At 35.0% G+C, this 17841-nt stretch overlaps 2 protein-coding genes and 1 long non-coding RNA gene across 3 annotated transcripts; all 3 read right to left on the reverse strand.

Moving 5' to 3' along the window:
- LOC104710325 (phospholipid-transporting ATPase 10-like) lies at positions 484 to 6119 on the reverse strand. Its single transcript, XM_010426905.2, has 10 exons — positions 5488 to 6119; positions 4875 to 5324; positions 3110 to 4005; positions 2919 to 3029; positions 2555 to 2831; positions 2385 to 2473; positions 1975 to 2293; positions 1667 to 1891; positions 1397 to 1588; positions 484 to 1319 (listed from the first exon to the last, which is right to left on the reverse strand). Exons 1-10 carry the CDS (start codon positions 5905 to 5907, stop codon positions 669 to 671), a joined length of 3630 nt encoding a protein of 1209 aa, XP_010425207.1. The 5' UTR covers positions 5908 to 6119; the 3' UTR covers positions 484 to 668.
- LOC104710326 (ABC transporter G family member 21) lies at positions 8293 to 11471 on the reverse strand. The gene is made up of 5 exons (XM_010426907.2): positions 11192 to 11471; positions 10301 to 11102; positions 9643 to 9843; positions 9377 to 9546; positions 8293 to 9011 (listed from the first exon to the last, which is right to left on the reverse strand). Exons 1-5 carry the CDS (start codon positions 11393 to 11395, stop codon positions 8370 to 8372), a joined length of 2019 nt encoding a protein of 672 aa, XP_010425209.1. The 5' UTR covers positions 11396 to 11471; the 3' UTR covers positions 8293 to 8369.
- On the reverse strand, positions 15987 to 16936 carry LOC104710329. Its single transcript, XR_002033462.1, has 4 exons — positions 16875 to 16936; positions 16565 to 16722; positions 16326 to 16458; positions 15987 to 16249 (listed from the first exon to the last, which is right to left on the reverse strand). It is a non-coding gene; the product is annotated as an uncharacterized LOC104710329 (long non-coding RNA).

Genomic DNA, 17841 nt, shown 5'->3' on the forward strand with positions numbered 1-17841 from the left:
TTTGATTGCTACAATATGTGAGATGGTTCTGATTAGGTTCGATTGGCGAACATCTTTGAAAGTTGTTGCGGCTCCGCTTACATGCTTTGTTTTGTTCCTCAGATTCACACAATTTCCGGAGGTAAGGGTTGTCTAGTCTCTCATACATGTTCTTGATCGAGTGTATTCAATTCTCATACCCGGAACAAAACACAATAGAATCCTTCTCTTTATGTCTTTGTCTGAACTTTGAATTTCCAAAATTTGTTGTCTTGACTTTTTGGTGTGATCTAAATATATTGGACTGACAGTGTACGTATGGGATTTTTCTTTTATTATTCTCAAAAAGGGTCAGATTAATTAAGATATAATCAGAATAAACAATTAATTCTAGATTTACTATTGTAGTACTTGGCAAATTAAAAATTAAAAATTAAAAACTAAAAACTAATCATCATAGGAAATTTATATTTCTAATAATCGATCAAATTCTAAAGACAACAATAAAATAAAAAATACATGAATTTAATCTAAAAAAATTACTGTATGTACAAAACATTTGCGTGTGTGTGTGAAATAAAATTACAGAAGCCTTTTCTGGCAAGGAATCTCAAGAAAAGAAAACCCTAGTCTCCAAGTTAGAGATATACGCTATAGCATATATTTACAGAGAAACAAATCTATACTCTTCAGATACCAACAAGATCCTTATAGATCTGATCGTGAAACCTAGCGGAGCGCCGTACACTTGCGGCTCTTCTCGCGGTGTATCCGACGGTGGTGGGTCTAATCGACCTCTGCCTCACCATCTCAACGAACTCTGGATCATTAGAGTGACCCTCGTACCGTATCCACTGAATCATTTGATGGTATTTAGGGAAAAACCTCATTTGCACTGACTTGTAGACGAAGTATGGGATCAAAGCGAAGATCATGACGAATAAAGTGGTGAGCCAGTAGGAAGGAGCAGGAGCTAGGGCTTCGAGGAAGACCTTGTATGCATCGGATGAGAAACTTGGGGTCATAGCTCCATAGATCATGAGGAAGATGTACCAGAAGGCTATCGATCCCCAAATCACAATGTGTTGGACCCAAGTGAAGTAACTTATTGCTAAAGCCATCTGGAGATTGACGACCCATACGACGCAAGTGTACATTGTTCCACCGAGAATTTCTCGGCCTGCGGTCTTGCCATTGGAGTCAAATAGTTGGTGTTTTAGAGATTCCTTGCAGAGGAAGAAAATGGCCAGAGCGCTTACGAATCCATTTAACATCCATCCTATAATCCTTTTCCAGCTGAAGAGAATGTTCTGCACACCTTCTTGGTATAGCAATGGAAACTGCCATTAACAAAGAAAAAAGGGTAAGTGACTGTAGCAGGGGTTAAAAAAGGGTAATTCTTATTCTTTAAGCCTACCTTGTAACAGAAGCGAGCTGAGACGTCCTGATCAAAGACTCCAAGGGCAATGACAGGGAGGGAAGAGAAAAAGACGTTGAAAAGAGAAAGGAACCAGTCGTTGTATGCAGGTTGTCCCGAGAAGGAAGTGTAAGCTTCATATAAGAACACTGTGACTCCGAATGTGATGTTCTTGTAAAAGAAGTAACAAATCTGCAAAGGCGAAAACGCAGGGTAAGAGAATGATGGAGACGAATGGGGTAATCAGAGAGAAGTTTCAGTCTATTTTACCATGGATGCGATTCTGCTGTAACACCAATGACCATGGACTAACAATAAACGTTCTAGATATCGGAATTGCGCAATGGCGATATCACTAGACATCACTGCTTGCATTCCTTCAACACCGCTAATACCAACACCAATGTCTGCTTCTTGAAGCATTCCTACATCGTTTGCTCCATCGCCAATTGCTAAGGTTGTCTTTCCAGTTCCGGATTTAACCAACCGTGTAACCTAGAAAACCCGAATATAATTGTTAGAATTGAAACTGGAGGATAAAAAACATGAGAAATGTCATCAAGATTTAGAGATTGTACCAATGCTTTTTGTTTAGGTGATGATCTACAGCAAATCACAGAGGCACAACCAGTGGCAAGATCAAGAAACGTTTTCTTGATTTCATCCTCGAGTGCATAGGTTAGAGATTTGCCATCAATGATCAAAGCAAATGCTTCAGAGCTCGCTCCTGATTCAGCGAGTAAAGCCTTTCCTGCTTGTAGTTGCATCACAACGCTTTCTCTTGATGCCAATTCGATTTCGTCTTTGCCTCCAGATTTCTCTAGAGATTTGATTTGAGGTGTCTCAAGATTTATGATGATCTGTTTCATCTCTTGTCTTAGTAAACTAGAAGCAAATCTGCAATAGAAGATTTTGAAGTCAGTAACCAAAAAACACACACACAAGAATAAGAACATTAATGTTTTCAGACAGATTCAAGATTCAATACCCAATATTGATAGCTGTTTCCATCTTGTCTCCAGTTAGAACCCAAATCTTGATTCCAGCTTGAGCAAGTTTGTCAATACATTCCGGGACCTGAAACACACATCAATGAAAACCATTAATTCCAAAAACCTTAACCTCGTAGCTTTATATAGTATTTCATTAAAGTCATACCCCATTCTGAAGTTTGTCCTCAACAGCAGTAGCACCAAGGAGAATAAGGTCGCGCTCCATCCTATCCGTGATTTCGTCGATCAAAGTCTCACGATCTTCACTCACCGAAGCTTTAGCTTCATTGAAATTCTTGTTGAACTCTATGTACTCATTCTCATCAACCTCACGGTATGCAAGTATTAGAGTCCTTAGACCTGCATCTGCATATTGGTTTACATGATCTTGTGTTTTCGCCTCGAATTGACGACCATGCTTAGCAAGTCTTTCGAACATTACACTAGAAACACAACAAAATCAACGTTAGTTAATAAAGTCTTTCAACAATAAGGTTTTAAACTAGGTTTCAGTGTTGCGATTTGCTTACTTGTCAGCTCCTTTAGACAACAGCAAAAGCTTCCCGTCATCGTCTCTTACAATAACCGACATCCTCTTCCTCGTACTATTGAACTCAAGAACGTTTAGTAATTTATAGACCCTGCAGCAAGAACAGAGGAAAACATGAGTTAGAGAAATCGTAACCTTACATCAAAAACAAGTGAGTCTGAAAAAACGAACCTTTCGACTTTTTCCCCTGATGCAAGATCCAATTCACGGAACGAGATCCCATTTTGTGTCCGGTTAAAGAACTCAAAACCAAACTCTCGGGCTGCAACAACAAACGCAGCTTCATCCGGAGACTCAGCTTCATAAGAGACATTCCCGGTCTCTTCATCAGTCTCCGGTATCGCCGTGTGACACACAGCAAGCAATCTAAAAAACTTCTGCAACACGGAAGCTTGAGGTTGCCTCACCCAATTCCCATTCATAACCCTTTCATCCACAAAGTTAAACCCTTTGATCTTAGGAGCAGAACTGTCAACAACAACATCCAAATCTTCATTAACCAAAGGCGAACCACCGCTTCTCACAGCCATAGCTCTCTCAACCTCAGTTATACCACGTCCATAAGCAGTACCAGCGATAGAACACTTGATAAACTCCATTGAGTTGCAAGTCAAAGTCCCGGTTTTGTCAGATAGAATTGTATCAACCATACCAAGCTCTTCATTCAAATTCGAAGTCCTTGCCTGCGCTGGTTTATCAGTTTCTTCATAATACATATGAATGTCTCTATTGATGAAAATGCTCTGAAGCACTTTAACAATCTCAATCGAAACGTAAAGCGAAATGGGAATGAAGTAACTGTAAAGCATCACGGCTGTAAAGAAATGGTAAATTGCAGCCATTGGAGCTCTCTCCGGATCAAAGAAGATATCTGCATCATCTGGTTTCAAATACCATCTCTCTGTTCTTCCGTTCTTGACCTTATCCTCTCTCGTCTCAACTCCAAAGATGATTGATCCAACGAACGACATTAGAAACACCAAACCAAACATTAAGTATATAATCTTGTCCATCTTCCTCTCAATCCTACTTCTCTTCGATGGTGGATCAGTTGAATTCTGAATCACCTGTTTTTTTTCAAATTTGGGTTTAACTCAGAATCCGAAAACAGAGTGTGAGAACAGAGCAGATATAAAAAACAAGGTCGTACCTTTGTGTCATGTCCGGTGAAAACAACAGCTCCGTAGACNCACCCAATTCCCATTCATAACCCTTTCATCCACAAAGTTAAACCCTTTGATCTTAGGAGCAGAACTGTCAACAACAACATCCAAATCTTCATTAACCAAAGGCGAACCACCGCTTCTCACAGCCATAGCTCTCTCAACCTCAGTTATACCACGTCCATAAGCAGTACCAGCGATAGAACACTTGATAAACTCCATTGAGTTGCAAGTCAAAGTCCCGGTTTTGTCAGATAGAATTGTATCAACCATACCAAGCTCTTCATTCAAATTCGAAGTCCTTGCCTGCGCTGGTTTATCAGTTTCTTCATAATACATATGAATGTCTCTATTGATGAAAATGCTCTGAAGCACTTTAACAATCTCAATCGAAACGTAAAGCGAAATGGGAATGAAGTAACTGTAAAGCATCACGGCTGTAAAGAAATGGTAAATTGCAGCCATTGGAGCTCTCTCCGGATCAAAGAAGATATCTGCATCATCTGGTTTCAAATACCATCTCTCTGTTCTTCCGTTCTTGACCTTATCCTCTCTCGTCTCAACTCCAAAGATGATTGATCCAACGAACGACATTAGAAACACCAAACCAAACATTAAGTATATAATCTTGTCCATCTTCCTCTCAATCCTACTTCTCTTCGATGGTGGATCAGTTGAATTCTGAATCACCTGTTTTTTTTCAAATTTGGGTTTAACTCAGAATCCGAAAACAGAGTGTGAGAACAGAGCAGATATAAAAAACAAGGTCGTACCTTTGTGTCATGTCCGGTGAAAACAACAGCTCCGTAGACATACTCTGTGTTTCTAAGCTTGGAATCACGTAGAAGAATCTGTTGAATCGACAATGGAAACCTCTCTTCTTCAAGAGCCAAAGTCCCAACAAACACATAAAGATTCACATTTGGATCTTCACATCTAACAAGTGCTCTGAAATCTTTGAAATCTGAATCTTGATTTAACAACGAAGAAGTCGCTTCAAGTCCTTGTTTCACTTTCAGATTCGTCTCACCGTCCAGATTCATCGTCTCTACGTAACAGATCGAGTCCTCGTAGCTCGACGACAATAACAAAAGATCCGCCGGAAAAAACTCGTCTTTTTCGACTCTCACTATGTCACCTACTCTTAGATTACTCCACTCTTGTTGCCGGAATATTCCATTTCCGTCGTGTACTTTGACTTTTCTGTTATTCACTTCAATATCCTAAAAAATTAAATTTCGATTCAAGGGTTTTAATTAAAGATCCATACTTTATGGTAGTTTGGATACAACATTAATAAAAATCGAAACTTTATTTTTTTGTACTTGAATAGAAAAGTTTGACTTTTAGACTTTAGAAGTAAAGATTGAGTTTTTGAGATCGGACCTGTTGTTTACGGCGCCAATCTTCGATACCTTCTTTAACCATTGTGGCGGAGATGACGAGAGCAAGAGGCAAGAGAGCACTAACGGCTCCATAAGGAGAGAGATCAGTCAACGACAAGACTCCGGTGACTAGAAAGTAGAAGTTAGCTACGCGGCGGAACTGCTCGAAGAGAGATTTAGGGAAGAAAGAGGCGACGGTATATTTCGTTGACCGGACGTAATTTCCGGCGTAGTTCCGGCGTTCAGCTGCCGGAGAGCTCGGCTCGTTACAATAGACTACACGTGAGAAACCGGGTCCTCCTATGTTGGAGTGATCCTCTTTGAAACTTGATTTGCCGCAAGTGTAGGAATAGATCTTGCTTAGATGTAATCTTCTTCTTCTCCGACCAGGACCAGGACTAGGAGTACTACCACCAGCCATAGCTTATAGTTACAAATCTATCTTCTTGTCTGAAAATTTTGAGAAAAAAACACAGAAATGGTTTTGGAGTTTTAATTTAGAAACTACTTGGAGAACACACTTGGGTTAACGAATTAAAGAATGTTAGAAATGTTGAAATCGTTAAGATATGAAAAAAAAAATTGGGAAGATGGAGTCTTTTAAAAAATGTGTGAAGCTAAGAAGATTTTTTTTTTATAAAAGAGTACCAAACTTTTGAACGACGACTTTGAATCGTAACACTTTTGGCTCGTTTTCTTGACTTTTTTTTATGGATGTTTCTTTTTTTATATATATATATTTTTGTAAAAATAGAAAAGATATAATTGTCATGAGTATTGTTTGTTTCGAAAAATATCAAAAATATGTACGCGGGTATTCTTATTTGCCGGGGAGAATAATGCATATGGTTGAGAATAATCAAATCGAGTTTGCCAAATTACATTATACACACGTAGATGAAAGAGATTGCTTCTAGTTCTAGAATAGCGTAATTTAGTTTGGTATATTTTTACCTTAATAATTAGACGACTGTATATCACATATTTGTAGCGGTAAATTATCAATCAAACCGCAAGTGTTTTAAATGCGCAACGGAAGTAAGTTGCAATCCAGTTCATCGAATCATCATCGCATTCACTGCACCGATCAATACTTATAAAATCATTATGTCAGGTCTCTAGAATAAAATACAGTACTGATTAGTTTTTTTTTTTGTTTTGTTCTAGTATTTTGAGACAACAATAAAAAATAGAGAAATGACAATTATTAAGAGCTGGAAGAGGCGTAGCAACCGGTTGATTGCTGATCTATTTGTTTATTTTTCTCTATTCGATTTCTCTTCCATTTCTCATGAGTCATGACATGGAAGCTTCTTGAAATTATTCTATTACTTTTCATATCCCGGAAATAACTGAAAATCAAAATATTGATCCTACTCATCGATGATAAATAATAAATATAAATTAAATGAGTACACATTATTGCTTTGACTATAAAATGTGCGGCATTATAATTTAAAATAGTTGTTAGAACTTTTTTGAAAACTAGCTTTGTTGAAATTAGGTTTCTTGGATAATGTAAATTTCACTAACCCATTAACCGATTTCGGAAGTAACAACTTGTTTAGACAATGGTGATAGTTTAGACAATGGTAACAACTTGGTTGTTAATACATATATCACCATTGTTAATCTTGACGTACCTCTAGAACCAAACTAATTCAATATGATCAGATGATGACGACCATGTCACTACTTTAATTTATATAGTATGAATATTATTTTAAAGATAGTGTTTCGTTCGTCGTCATTGAATTCTAGATATAATATTTTGCAATACAATAGGGTGAATAGTTGACTTTAGAAGTATTCTTGACTTCCTTAACACGTGACTTTATAATCATCCATGACGTCATGGATTCATATTTTGTCATTAATATCGCAATTGTACTTAGTACGTTTTTGGGATTTTTTCTTTTAAAAAAGCTAAGATTGGAATCAAAAGCTTCTAGATATCATAAATGAAGAAAGTTTATATGACCTGTGTGACAACCATCAATGAACAAAAAAATAAAAATCAACGGTCACACACATTTTATATTTCTACCTATAGCATTCACATAGGAGATTAATGTTGTTGTTGTGGTCTGGATATCGATGTAACAAATAAACAAAATGATGTCAAGACAAAATAGGGTATTAATAATGATTTTATATGTCCCCTGGCAAAACATTTAGATTTTCCCTTATATCATTGTAGCAAAACCTTTAAATAGAAACTTGCCATTTTATTATTGAAAAGGCCCTTTCGGATCATATACAACAAAGGTGAATATACATTAGACCCAATAAGAATAGAAATGGGACTGCCGCTCCAAAGATTGACAGAGGGAAGCCCAATGGGAAATCCGAAATCATTAAAAAGTTTAATTCCGTAGGTTTGGATGAGTAAACCAGATAATGTACATAACAAGCATAAGATTCAAACACAAGCATTATAATTTGAAACAATCAAAAACTTGTGAAGTAACGCTTACTCGTTTTATAACCGAGGAGTACGTCACATATGAATGAACCAAGGTCTTATCTAGTTTTGTGAGTGTTGAGACGTTTAAAGCTTAAATCATCACTAAGCATAAAGTTGGTTTCCGTAATGATCTTTAAGATGTCATGGGTTAATATGATGTTTCAATAATTAGATGTCATGTGTTAAATTAATATTAGGTTACTTTTGATTTTTCAAAGTGTGGTTTTTGTTTTTAGTTTCTAGACATTGCAAATATAGTAGACTGGACACAAGATATTACGTACCAACTATACTTTCTTGATTTTAATATAAAAAATAAGACAAATGAATGATGACAAATTGACAATAACGTAGCTTGTTTATATATCTTACACTTGCGTTACACATAATTAAATAAACACACAGAATAAAAGGTGTCACAAGTTCCTTAGAGCTAAGTAAGCAAGTACCCTATAAAGAAGCAACATAATGGCAAGAGCCAAAACATCCCACATCATATTTCCAATCCTCAAATTCTTAATCCCTTCATAATTCATAACACTACAATGCAACCCCGATCCACATTCATAAACCTCATCCCATGAGTATTGAACCCCAACAAGAAGCTTGTAGCAATAATGGCTAAATGAAACATACTTCAACCATGCGATGAAACCTGGTATATGTTGAATATAGTATCCTCCGGCTAGTAAGAAAACTAGCATTAACACCGAAGACAATGTCGCTGCTTTCTTTGCGTCCATCAAGATTGCTCCTAGAGCTAACCCTACGCCTTGAGCCACTAGAACATTATAGAGAACGATCATAAGAGTCAAGAGAAATGTGGTTAAGGATGGCTTAAGACCTCCCATCCAATATGTGATTGTGACAAAGATCGTTGGAAGAATGAGTTCCATTGGTAAATCGCCAACTGTTCTTGCTATATAGTAAGAGGAGAGTCTGTAGATTCCAGAGGATCGCTCTTTTATAAGCATTGGTCGTTCTTGAGGAAAAGTGAAAATGGCATTGAAGAGAGGAAAGAATCCCCAGAAGATCGAGAAAAAGAACAAAAGACCCACCTGTAATAGTGAACAAGAATATTAATGAGGTAATATATGCGTTTTATTATATGTTAAATTATTTTATTTTAGTTTTCCTCATGTTCGTGTTACAATGAATAGTGTGTTCTTTTGTTGTTAAATGCACTTTATCCTAAATAAATGTAATAGTATTATTTTATACTATTCTCTATCTATAACCCAACAATCAATATTGTGTGATCATGTTTCTACATATATACTTTCAATTTTAAAAGAAATTTAGTAAAATATATTGTATTTGCTGCCAAAAAAATAAAAGTATGTTCTTGTTTAATGCCAACTTTAAAATATTCTATGTTAAAGAAATCGGAATTCTAATGCCATGGTTTACTTTTTTTTCTTACCTGATCTTGTATATGGAAAACGCGAGAATGCCACCACAAGAGACCAGAAAGTAAAGAAACTGACATGACCATAAATATTCTAAGTCCTGAAAATGATTCATGACTTCTCTCCTTTAAACCTCGTTTCAGTAGAACTGAGAATTGCATCCACCAACTCGTTGGCCATCGATCTTCAGAAAATCCAAAAACAATGTCGTTATGATATTTGAATTTCACAAAATCAAGTGTCATAATAAGATGTTATACAATGACTTGACCAGACTTACTTGTTAATGACTTTGTCCCCGATCTAGTGATCGTTTGATCTTGTGGAAATGTTCTAGAAACTTCTTCTTTCAAAGATGGATATAAGTTCTTTTTGTAAGACGATATTAACGATTGTTTCACTGAGTTTTGCTCTTCGAGCCGATCTAATCTTCCATTTATATCGACTTGATCACAATATTGTTTTGTATCCGAAGTAATTCCTGCACACAAAAAAAAATGTATATATTCCAATCATTGTTAAATAACAAGAATTGTATACTATATATTCAAAACCACATGATTTATCCCACTATTAACAAACCTTTTCTTTCTCTTTCAAGATTGATTCAAATTAAGAAAGCACAAACCTTTTGTAATAAATATCCAAAAAATAGGATAGAATTGTCGTTGTCACATATCTCATGATGCATGAGCAAATAAAAAGAAAGTGTTTAACTTTACACCCGAACTTAGCTGTTTCAATTTTTTTCCCCCTTTTCAAACTTAAAACATAAATGAATGTCGAATAGATTTTGTACCTACCAATTGTTTGGGACATGTAACGGTTTGTATTAGTGGTGTAGCCGTGTTATATACTTCACATTCAAATCAAGTAGTATGCGTGTATGAGTTATATATAGAAGATGATTAGAAACAAGAAAAAAATTTAGTACCTACCGTTAGCAAGATCAAGCACAAAATCAGCCGGATTAACGAAACTCGAACCAGGTTGATAACCGATCGAACCAAAATACTCCATGACCCGACCCGAATCTCCACTATAAATCGGACATCCTTCCGACAAAACCAACACTTTATCGAACATTCGATAAAGCCGACTCGAAGGCTGATGAATGGTCGTTATCACCGTCCGGCCGCCACGTGCCAGCGATCTTAAGGTGGCCACTATACGTGCCGCAGTGGTCGAGTCAAGACCCGACGTTGGCTCATCAAGAAGCAACAAACTCGGGTTCACAAGCATTTCTTGTCCGATACTTACCCGTTTTCTCTCCCCACCCGAAATCCCTCGGATCAACCCGCCTCCTACTACGCTGTGACAACACCGGGTCAACCCAAGATCCGAAACCACCGTCTCTGCCTGCTCTAGTTTCTCTTTCCGGGTTAGTTCTTTTGGTAAACGAAGCAAAGCCGTGTACGTTAGCGTCTCCATGACCGTTAAGTGTGGGTAGAGAACGTCGTCTTGTGTAACGAACCCTGTCTTCCGTTTAACGGAGCTTGTAAACGGGGTTCCGTTATAGCTAACGGTTCCGGATAGCTTCCCTTGTAAACGTCCGGCTAACGCCGTTACTAGCGTAGTTTTGCCACTCCCTGATGGACCAAGCATTGCTAGTAACTCCCCTGGTTTGACTATACCGCTTACACCGTTAAGGATTAATCGGTTCGGTTTTGGTTCTTGTGAACCGAACCAATAGCTTCCTTTCTCGGTTTGTGATTTAATACTGTACGTCAACTCTTCAAACTGCATTATATAAACACAAATCAAAGAAAAAAGTGAGAAAAGGACAATACATGACTTAAGATCTATGTATAAATTATTAACTTAACGACCTTGAGGGTTATAGGACGTAAAGATTGACGTAGAACTGAAGATTGTCTTGATTGGTTACTCGGACCGTCGTAGTCGTCGTCGTTAAGGCATGGGATAACATGACTTGGAGAACTAAACCGGTTTTCTTGAACCGGACTAGTTTCGTGTCGGTTTGCACCCGGTGTTTTCGGAAAGCTAGATTCTTGCTCATTAGGAGGCATCATCTAGAGAGGGAGAGAGAGAGATGAAGAGAAAGATTTGGTTGTGTTGAGTTGAGAAGTTCACATGTAATGTGATGTGTATATAAAGGAAAGAAGTGGGGACTCTCTCTTATTATGGAGGGAAAATTAAGTAGGAGAGAGTATATACTTCTTATTCATAGCGCGATTAATTCATTTTCCACTTTTAAAATACAAATAATGTCAACTTAATTATTTTATATTCTCATAAACTGATAAGTATTCTTCAATACAATACATACGTCACTAAACTTCTATATATGTCCTATATTCCTATCTAAGAAAAAAAATGAATATGATATATAGTTATAGATATTTTCAATGGAGAGGTTGTAGCCAACTATTATTTATCTTGTATATCAATGTGAATTATCAAATCTCTATTATTCTCGTTTCATTTTTCTCATGTTAATCTAACTTTGTGTAGTAAATAGCTCGATCATTAGAACGAACAAACTACTATGTTACGTATTGTAGTCTCTTATTCTTGCATTCGTTTCATTAAATGTCGTTTTGTTTTATTTTCACATATAAGTAAAAAGTATCAAAAACTTAATTATACTCTTCTTCAATATAGTTTTATACGTAGTGATTTTGTCTATAAGTATGTATGTATATAACATATGAAAGTATAAAACGATATTTTATAATAAAATAAATAAATCTTGCAACGATAAAAATATAATAGTAAATATTGGATTTGTCGCTGCTGTGTAGTGGTCGAATCCATTGTCCATCGGAAAGAGGAATCTTGATAACGTTCCGTAGCGACCTGGAGAGAGAATAGAGATGCGTGATAGAAACGTGCGAGAACGAATATTCTATTTATGATATTTGTGTATTTTTCTCCAAGAAATTCAGACCGTTGGTTATATACAATCAACAGTAAATTTTTTTTACACATAGATCGATGACGTGACTTTTTGTTTTTCATTTTTCTGTTTTAATACCTTATACACGAATAGAACTAAAATTAGTAGATAATGCACTATTAGTTTATTTAATAGTTGACGATTTAAATATTTATAATTTAATTTAGTTTGAAAATGTTTAAGCATATTATGATTATTGTTTGACATCATAGTTATATAAAAAATTATGATTTTAATCTTTATATTTTTATAAGATAATATAATTTTTTACAACTTTAACAAACATTAAAAAAATCATTAACGTCATCATTTTAGTTCGAGAATTCAGAAAAAATAATAATTGGACTACTTATTTAAAATTAATTAAAACCTATTTATAAACGTGCTTAAATGGGTATGCCCATCTAAAAATTTTTGTTTTTAAAACTGATTCAGGTCGAAAGATAATTTATGAAGCCCGTTAAGAGTCTGGTTTAACATCAACACACCCAAATGTCGTAACACACCCAAACATCACTCGCTCTCTTCTCCCTCACTTTCTCTCCACTTTTGAGTTTTGATAATCGGAACTCTCTTTCTCTCTCTTACTTTTTTGCATCTTTGCCGCAGGAAATGGATAACGCCATAGAATAACGTATGAAAGTATAAAACAATATTTTATAATAAATAAACAAATCTTGCAACGATAAAAAAGTAATAGTAAGTATTAGATTTGTCGATGATGTGTAGTGGTCGAATCCATCGTCCGTCGGAAAGAGGAATTTTGATAACCTTCCGTAGCGATCTGGAGAGAGAATATAAATGCGTGAAAGAAACGTGCGAGAACGAGTATTATATTTATGATATTTGTGTACTTTTCCCCAAGAAATTCAGACTGTTGGTTATATACAATCAACAGTAAATTCTTTTTACACCTAGATCGATGACGTGACTTTTTGTTTTTCATTTTCCTGGTTTAATACCATATACGGTAGTTTATTTGATGAACCATTAGTTTATTGAAGTCGTAAAAAATTCTATTATCTTATAAAAATATAAAGATTAAAATCATAATTTTTGTTTAGAATTATAATGTCAAACAATAATCATAATACACTTAAATATTTTCAGACTAAATTAAATTATAATATTTAAATTGTTAACTATTAAATAAACTAATAATGCATCATCCATAATTGCAAACATGGCATTTCAGTCATCGTTTGTTAACGGAACAGTAACTCCGTTTGTCAATTTGATGGTTTTAGCCGGATTTACATTGTTCAGATAGTAAATTTAAATTTTAGTTAATTTCGTATAGTTATAGGCACAACTCAAAGTTTCGTGTATGAATACGATAAAATAACTTATAAGTTATGGCTATTGTTTTTTCGTCACAATATTGTGACAATTTACATATCAAATTGTTACTAAAAAATTTAGTCACAAAATTGTTAATATTTGGTCACAATATTATCACGGACTTGAAGGTAACATATTCTCATCATTAATTGGGACGAATTTGTTACAAAAAATATAAAATCACAAGCAGTGTTACAAACTTGTGACCAAATAAAGTAACTAAATTATACTATTTTGTGACTAAATTATACAATGGTAACAATGTTCACGTTTTTTTATAGTGTTAGTTCATGGAAAAATTGACCGTTTTCTCGATAGTAGTAGTATTAGATATTAATATAATGTTAGTCGGCTTGAAATTCTAGCATATTCGAAAATTAATTTGCATTTTAAGGCATGAAGCCCGAGCAAGAAAAAATACAATTAATGGACAAAAAGCTTAATTTTTCTTGAACACGTAGCATGTTTGTGACGTCATAGTATGGAGACATAAAAGTCTTTTTTGAGAGTGACAAAAGCAAATCAATTTTACTTTGGTTCTGGTCCATAATTTATATAAACCATACATGATAATCCTAAGAGAGTGACTCAAATGCACCTATAGGAGTTAGTAGCATTTCTACTCTTTTTTTTGTTTGTTTTAATTAACATCAGATATTATTCGTGCGATTCGCTGAATTAAATGAGGAAACGTAGCTCGAAAAAAGAAGAAGAAATGAGCATTATTGTGAAATAAAGTAGTTGGATTTGACACCAAAACAGAAAGCTAAGAACATTACAGAACAAAGTTATGCTTCACTGCGACACATTTATTCTAGAGATTCTATTCAAAGACCAGCCTAACCAATACAGCTGTATATATATATACCACCAAACGCTATTTTCTTACACGTTATAATTATTTTATTGCACGTATATTTGCTTACATTCTTTATCTTATTTTTTTTTTTAATGTCTTTAGTTTAAATACGAAGAAACAGTAAACAAGAAAGAATTTTAGAGACCTCAAAAGTTTCAAAGTCTATCTTCAGCTCAACAGTTAGTATAAGATGTAATTAAGTACGTAAGAGCTAAAGAAAATAATTTTCAAAGTAAACTAAAATCAGTCAAACAATATATACCTATGGAAAATATTAGGAATAATAGATATCATGTGGAAAAGGACTAGATCATAGTATAATCTTTGATAATGATGGGAGGCCAAAGACTACTACGACACGAACACATAAGAAATATTTAAAAGCTATTGAAAATTGCATTCAAGGAACAAAACTTATATATATATATGCGCAAAAAACTCATGAATATATAAGCTATTGAAAATTTACACTTCTATGGGAAAAATTGTAATACTCTTTTTGTATGAAGCAGACTAATAGGGGTTAAGTATGAATTTACTTAAAACAATGAAAATCAGTTGACCATATATAGGTTAAATCGTATGCTTTTCCAAAACAAGATAGATTGAAATTATTCTTGTCAGTGAGAAAAAAAAAAGGAAAATGAAAGTGTTATCCTTTTATCCTATTCTTTTACACACAAAAAAAATGAGGAAAAATGAAAAAAAAAAAAAAAAAACTTACCTAGTCCTTATTTTGGATGGGAGAGAGATGTTGCCCCTAAAGCTTTAAAAAGAATCTGATTCAGTGAAGTATTATTGTTTTTATGGAGAAAAACTTACGACTTACTGCATGAGGTAAAAGGGATCATATGCAAAACTATATAGAATAATATACACGATATATAAACACGGTCAGTTGTCATAAATCATAATTAAAGTTCGTATATGTAATATACTCCGAAATATTAGGGCAAGCCCATTGGGGATATATTTTAAGGGTTCTTAAATTCTTTATTCATATATTTTGTAGTTTGAGATGATTAAAAACTTTGGATTTGTTAATTAAAAGTTTTTCCCCTAATGGTGGGTTCTTATTTTGAGTCTCTTAATTATTTTATTTTTTTTGAAAATAAAAAAATTAAATTAGAATATGAAATTATTGCATTTGAGATATATGTTTATAAAATTATTGCATTTCATAAAATTTAAAACATAGGAAACATTAAAACATAATAAATGACAAGTAAAATACATAAAAAGAGGAAATGCTTACCATAATACCAACTGCAGAAACAATCTTGAGAATAAAATTTTAAGCTAGCCACATTTAAGAAAAGCATACGCAATCTTGTTCATAAACTCACCCATAACTCCCTCTTTGATGGGTGTAATTTGGTAACTTTTTATTCGCTAAAACAGAACCGAAAAAGAACTATATTGAACTTGTAAATTTTGTGACAATGCAGAGATAGAACCAAAATATAGACCAAGAACAACACTTACTAAACACAATGTTCTTATTCATAAAGAAGGTACAAATAAAGAAAATTATATGTTGATGCAATATACATATTAATTGTCCTCGTACTACCAAATAGACACCAATGCAATGCATAGACAGCTTCATAATTGGACAGTTTGATTGATTTCAGAGAAATCTCAGACTGTGTTTGAGAGACTAGGATCTGGAACGTTTCTGTCGGTAATATCACTCGTACACAAGTTCTGATCATAACCATAAACTTCATGCTGCATCAACCCGGAGTTACCCATACTAGACATGTTCTGATCACAACCATAAAACTGCATCTGCATCAACTGATCCAGCCCATAGTTTGCAGAGAAAATAAAAGAGAAGTACCTGGTGTTTGGAGATTTCCATATCCTTGATCCTTGTAACCATTTTCATAAAATAGAAGCAGTCAACAACGAGCAAGAGGCTCTAAACAAAGATAATCTCTCTCTCCCATCCCATCCCCACCAAACATATGAATCTGGAAGTAAACAAGTAAGCAGGAGCAGCTATGTGACGTGAGTGATTCATTACATAACCATTGACACATGAGAAAAGTTTGATTCCAAGACGTGTATATGTCTTACAGCTAGATGTAACAACATGTTGGTGATAGTATCCAGGCTGTGGAACAGAGGCAATCTGAATGCCACCAGTCTTGTCCCAAGAAACATGAGCATTACATTTATACTTCAAATACCAATTGAGGCCAGAAGCAATCTCAACTCCAGTTGTGCCTTTAATCCTGAAATCCAAGTTAGAAATAAACAAAGCTTGGAAGAGAATAGTCTCTGGTAGCTACTCCCACCACAAACATCCTATTGAAACAAAAAAAAACAATCACTACTGTAAAATCTAACTCTAGCACAACAGGGTTAAAGGCAAAAAAGGAAGAACCTTTGAGATAATTCTGAAATCAAAGCTACGAAATTGTGTGGGAAGCAGTCTTTGCAATAGACCCTTAGCTGCTGATTTTTATACAGACAGAATTGGTCTTAGAGAATCTAAACGGTCAAGCAGACTCTCGATAGTAGGATGTTGCTTTGACAAAGATTGAGAGTGAAAAGAAAGAACCAACAACACAAACAACACCAATTTGATCATGCAAATCATGTTGATACTCTTCCAAGATGCATCCTATATAAACACCAATAAGGCCGTTTCTATATAACCTACAATTATCTAGTTTATTGACTAACAAGATGCATCCAGATATAAGTTACAGAAACGATCCAACACACACACAAAAAAACATTATCATCGGATACTACTAATTTCACCGGAGATTTGCATATATAACAGGAGGGAGAACTAAAAGTCTAAAAGCGAGAGTCTCGTGGATGGTACCTGACCGGGAGCGTAAGCTTGAGCAAGAGCAGCAGTGGAGGGATCACGGTGGAGGTAGTGAGATCAAAGCCTGCTTTTTATAGTGTTGGCCTCTCTGCTCTTCTCGTAACTTTCAATTCCAATCTCCAACGATTCCAACCAATTCAATTGATGAGACCAGAGTCTATCATCAATCTCCTCCGATTAAGAGATTCGCGACAGAGAGCGAGAGAAAGAGAGAGGAAGGGAAGAACACAATCGGGAAAAAAAAATGGTTCTCAATAAAACTCTTCATCCAACCATGCGCTGACACCTCACAGCCTCTTATATTAAATCGAGTATACTAAATAAGAGGAGCTCTTCTTCTTTTATTTTCTTTCTGATTTATTTTCTTCCTACTTTTCCACTAAAACCTCTCTTAAAAGCCCCCGTTGGGGATAACCTTAGTGGCTCCATTGAGTTTATATATTAAATTTAAATACTGCTTTTCTTCCTTGAAGAATATTCAAAACATTTTAATACATTTTTGGAGAGGAAA

The sequence above is a fragment of the Camelina sativa genome, chromosome 9 (genome assembly GCF_000633955.1).
Source record: "Camelina sativa cultivar DH55 chromosome 9, Cs, whole genome shotgun sequence".
NCBI lineage: Eukaryota > Viridiplantae > Streptophyta > Magnoliopsida > Brassicales > Brassicaceae > Camelina > Camelina sativa.

Excerpts from the sequence above, each read along its gene's own strand:
- LOC104710325 (XM_010426905.2), bottom strand. The coding sequence starts at position 5,907 with ATGGCTGGTGGTAGTACTCCTAGTCCTGGTCCTGGTCGGAGAAGAAGA. Across the intron at positions 3,030-3,109 it reads TCAGGGGAAAAAGTCGAAAG|GGTCTATAAATTACTAAACG; the intron begins GTTCGTTTTTTC and ends TTCTTGCTGCAG. Across the intron at positions 2,832-2,918 it reads TTGTCTAAAGGAGCTGACAA|TGTAATGTTCGAAAGACTTG; the intron begins GTAAGCAAATCG and ends TTGTGTTTCTAG.
- LOC104710326 (XM_010426907.2), bottom strand. The coding sequence starts at position 11,395 with ATGATGCCTCCTAATGAGCAAGAATCTAGCTTTCCGAAAACACCGGGT. Across the intron at positions 11,103-11,191 it reads TACGTCCTATAACCCTCAAG|TTTGAAGAGTTGACGTACAG; the intron begins GTCGTTAAGTTA and ends TATATAATGCAG. Across the intron at positions 9,547-9,642 it reads GGGGACAAAGTCATTAACAA|ATCGATGGCCAACGAGTTGG; the intron begins GTAAGTCTGGTC and ends GATTTTCTGAAG.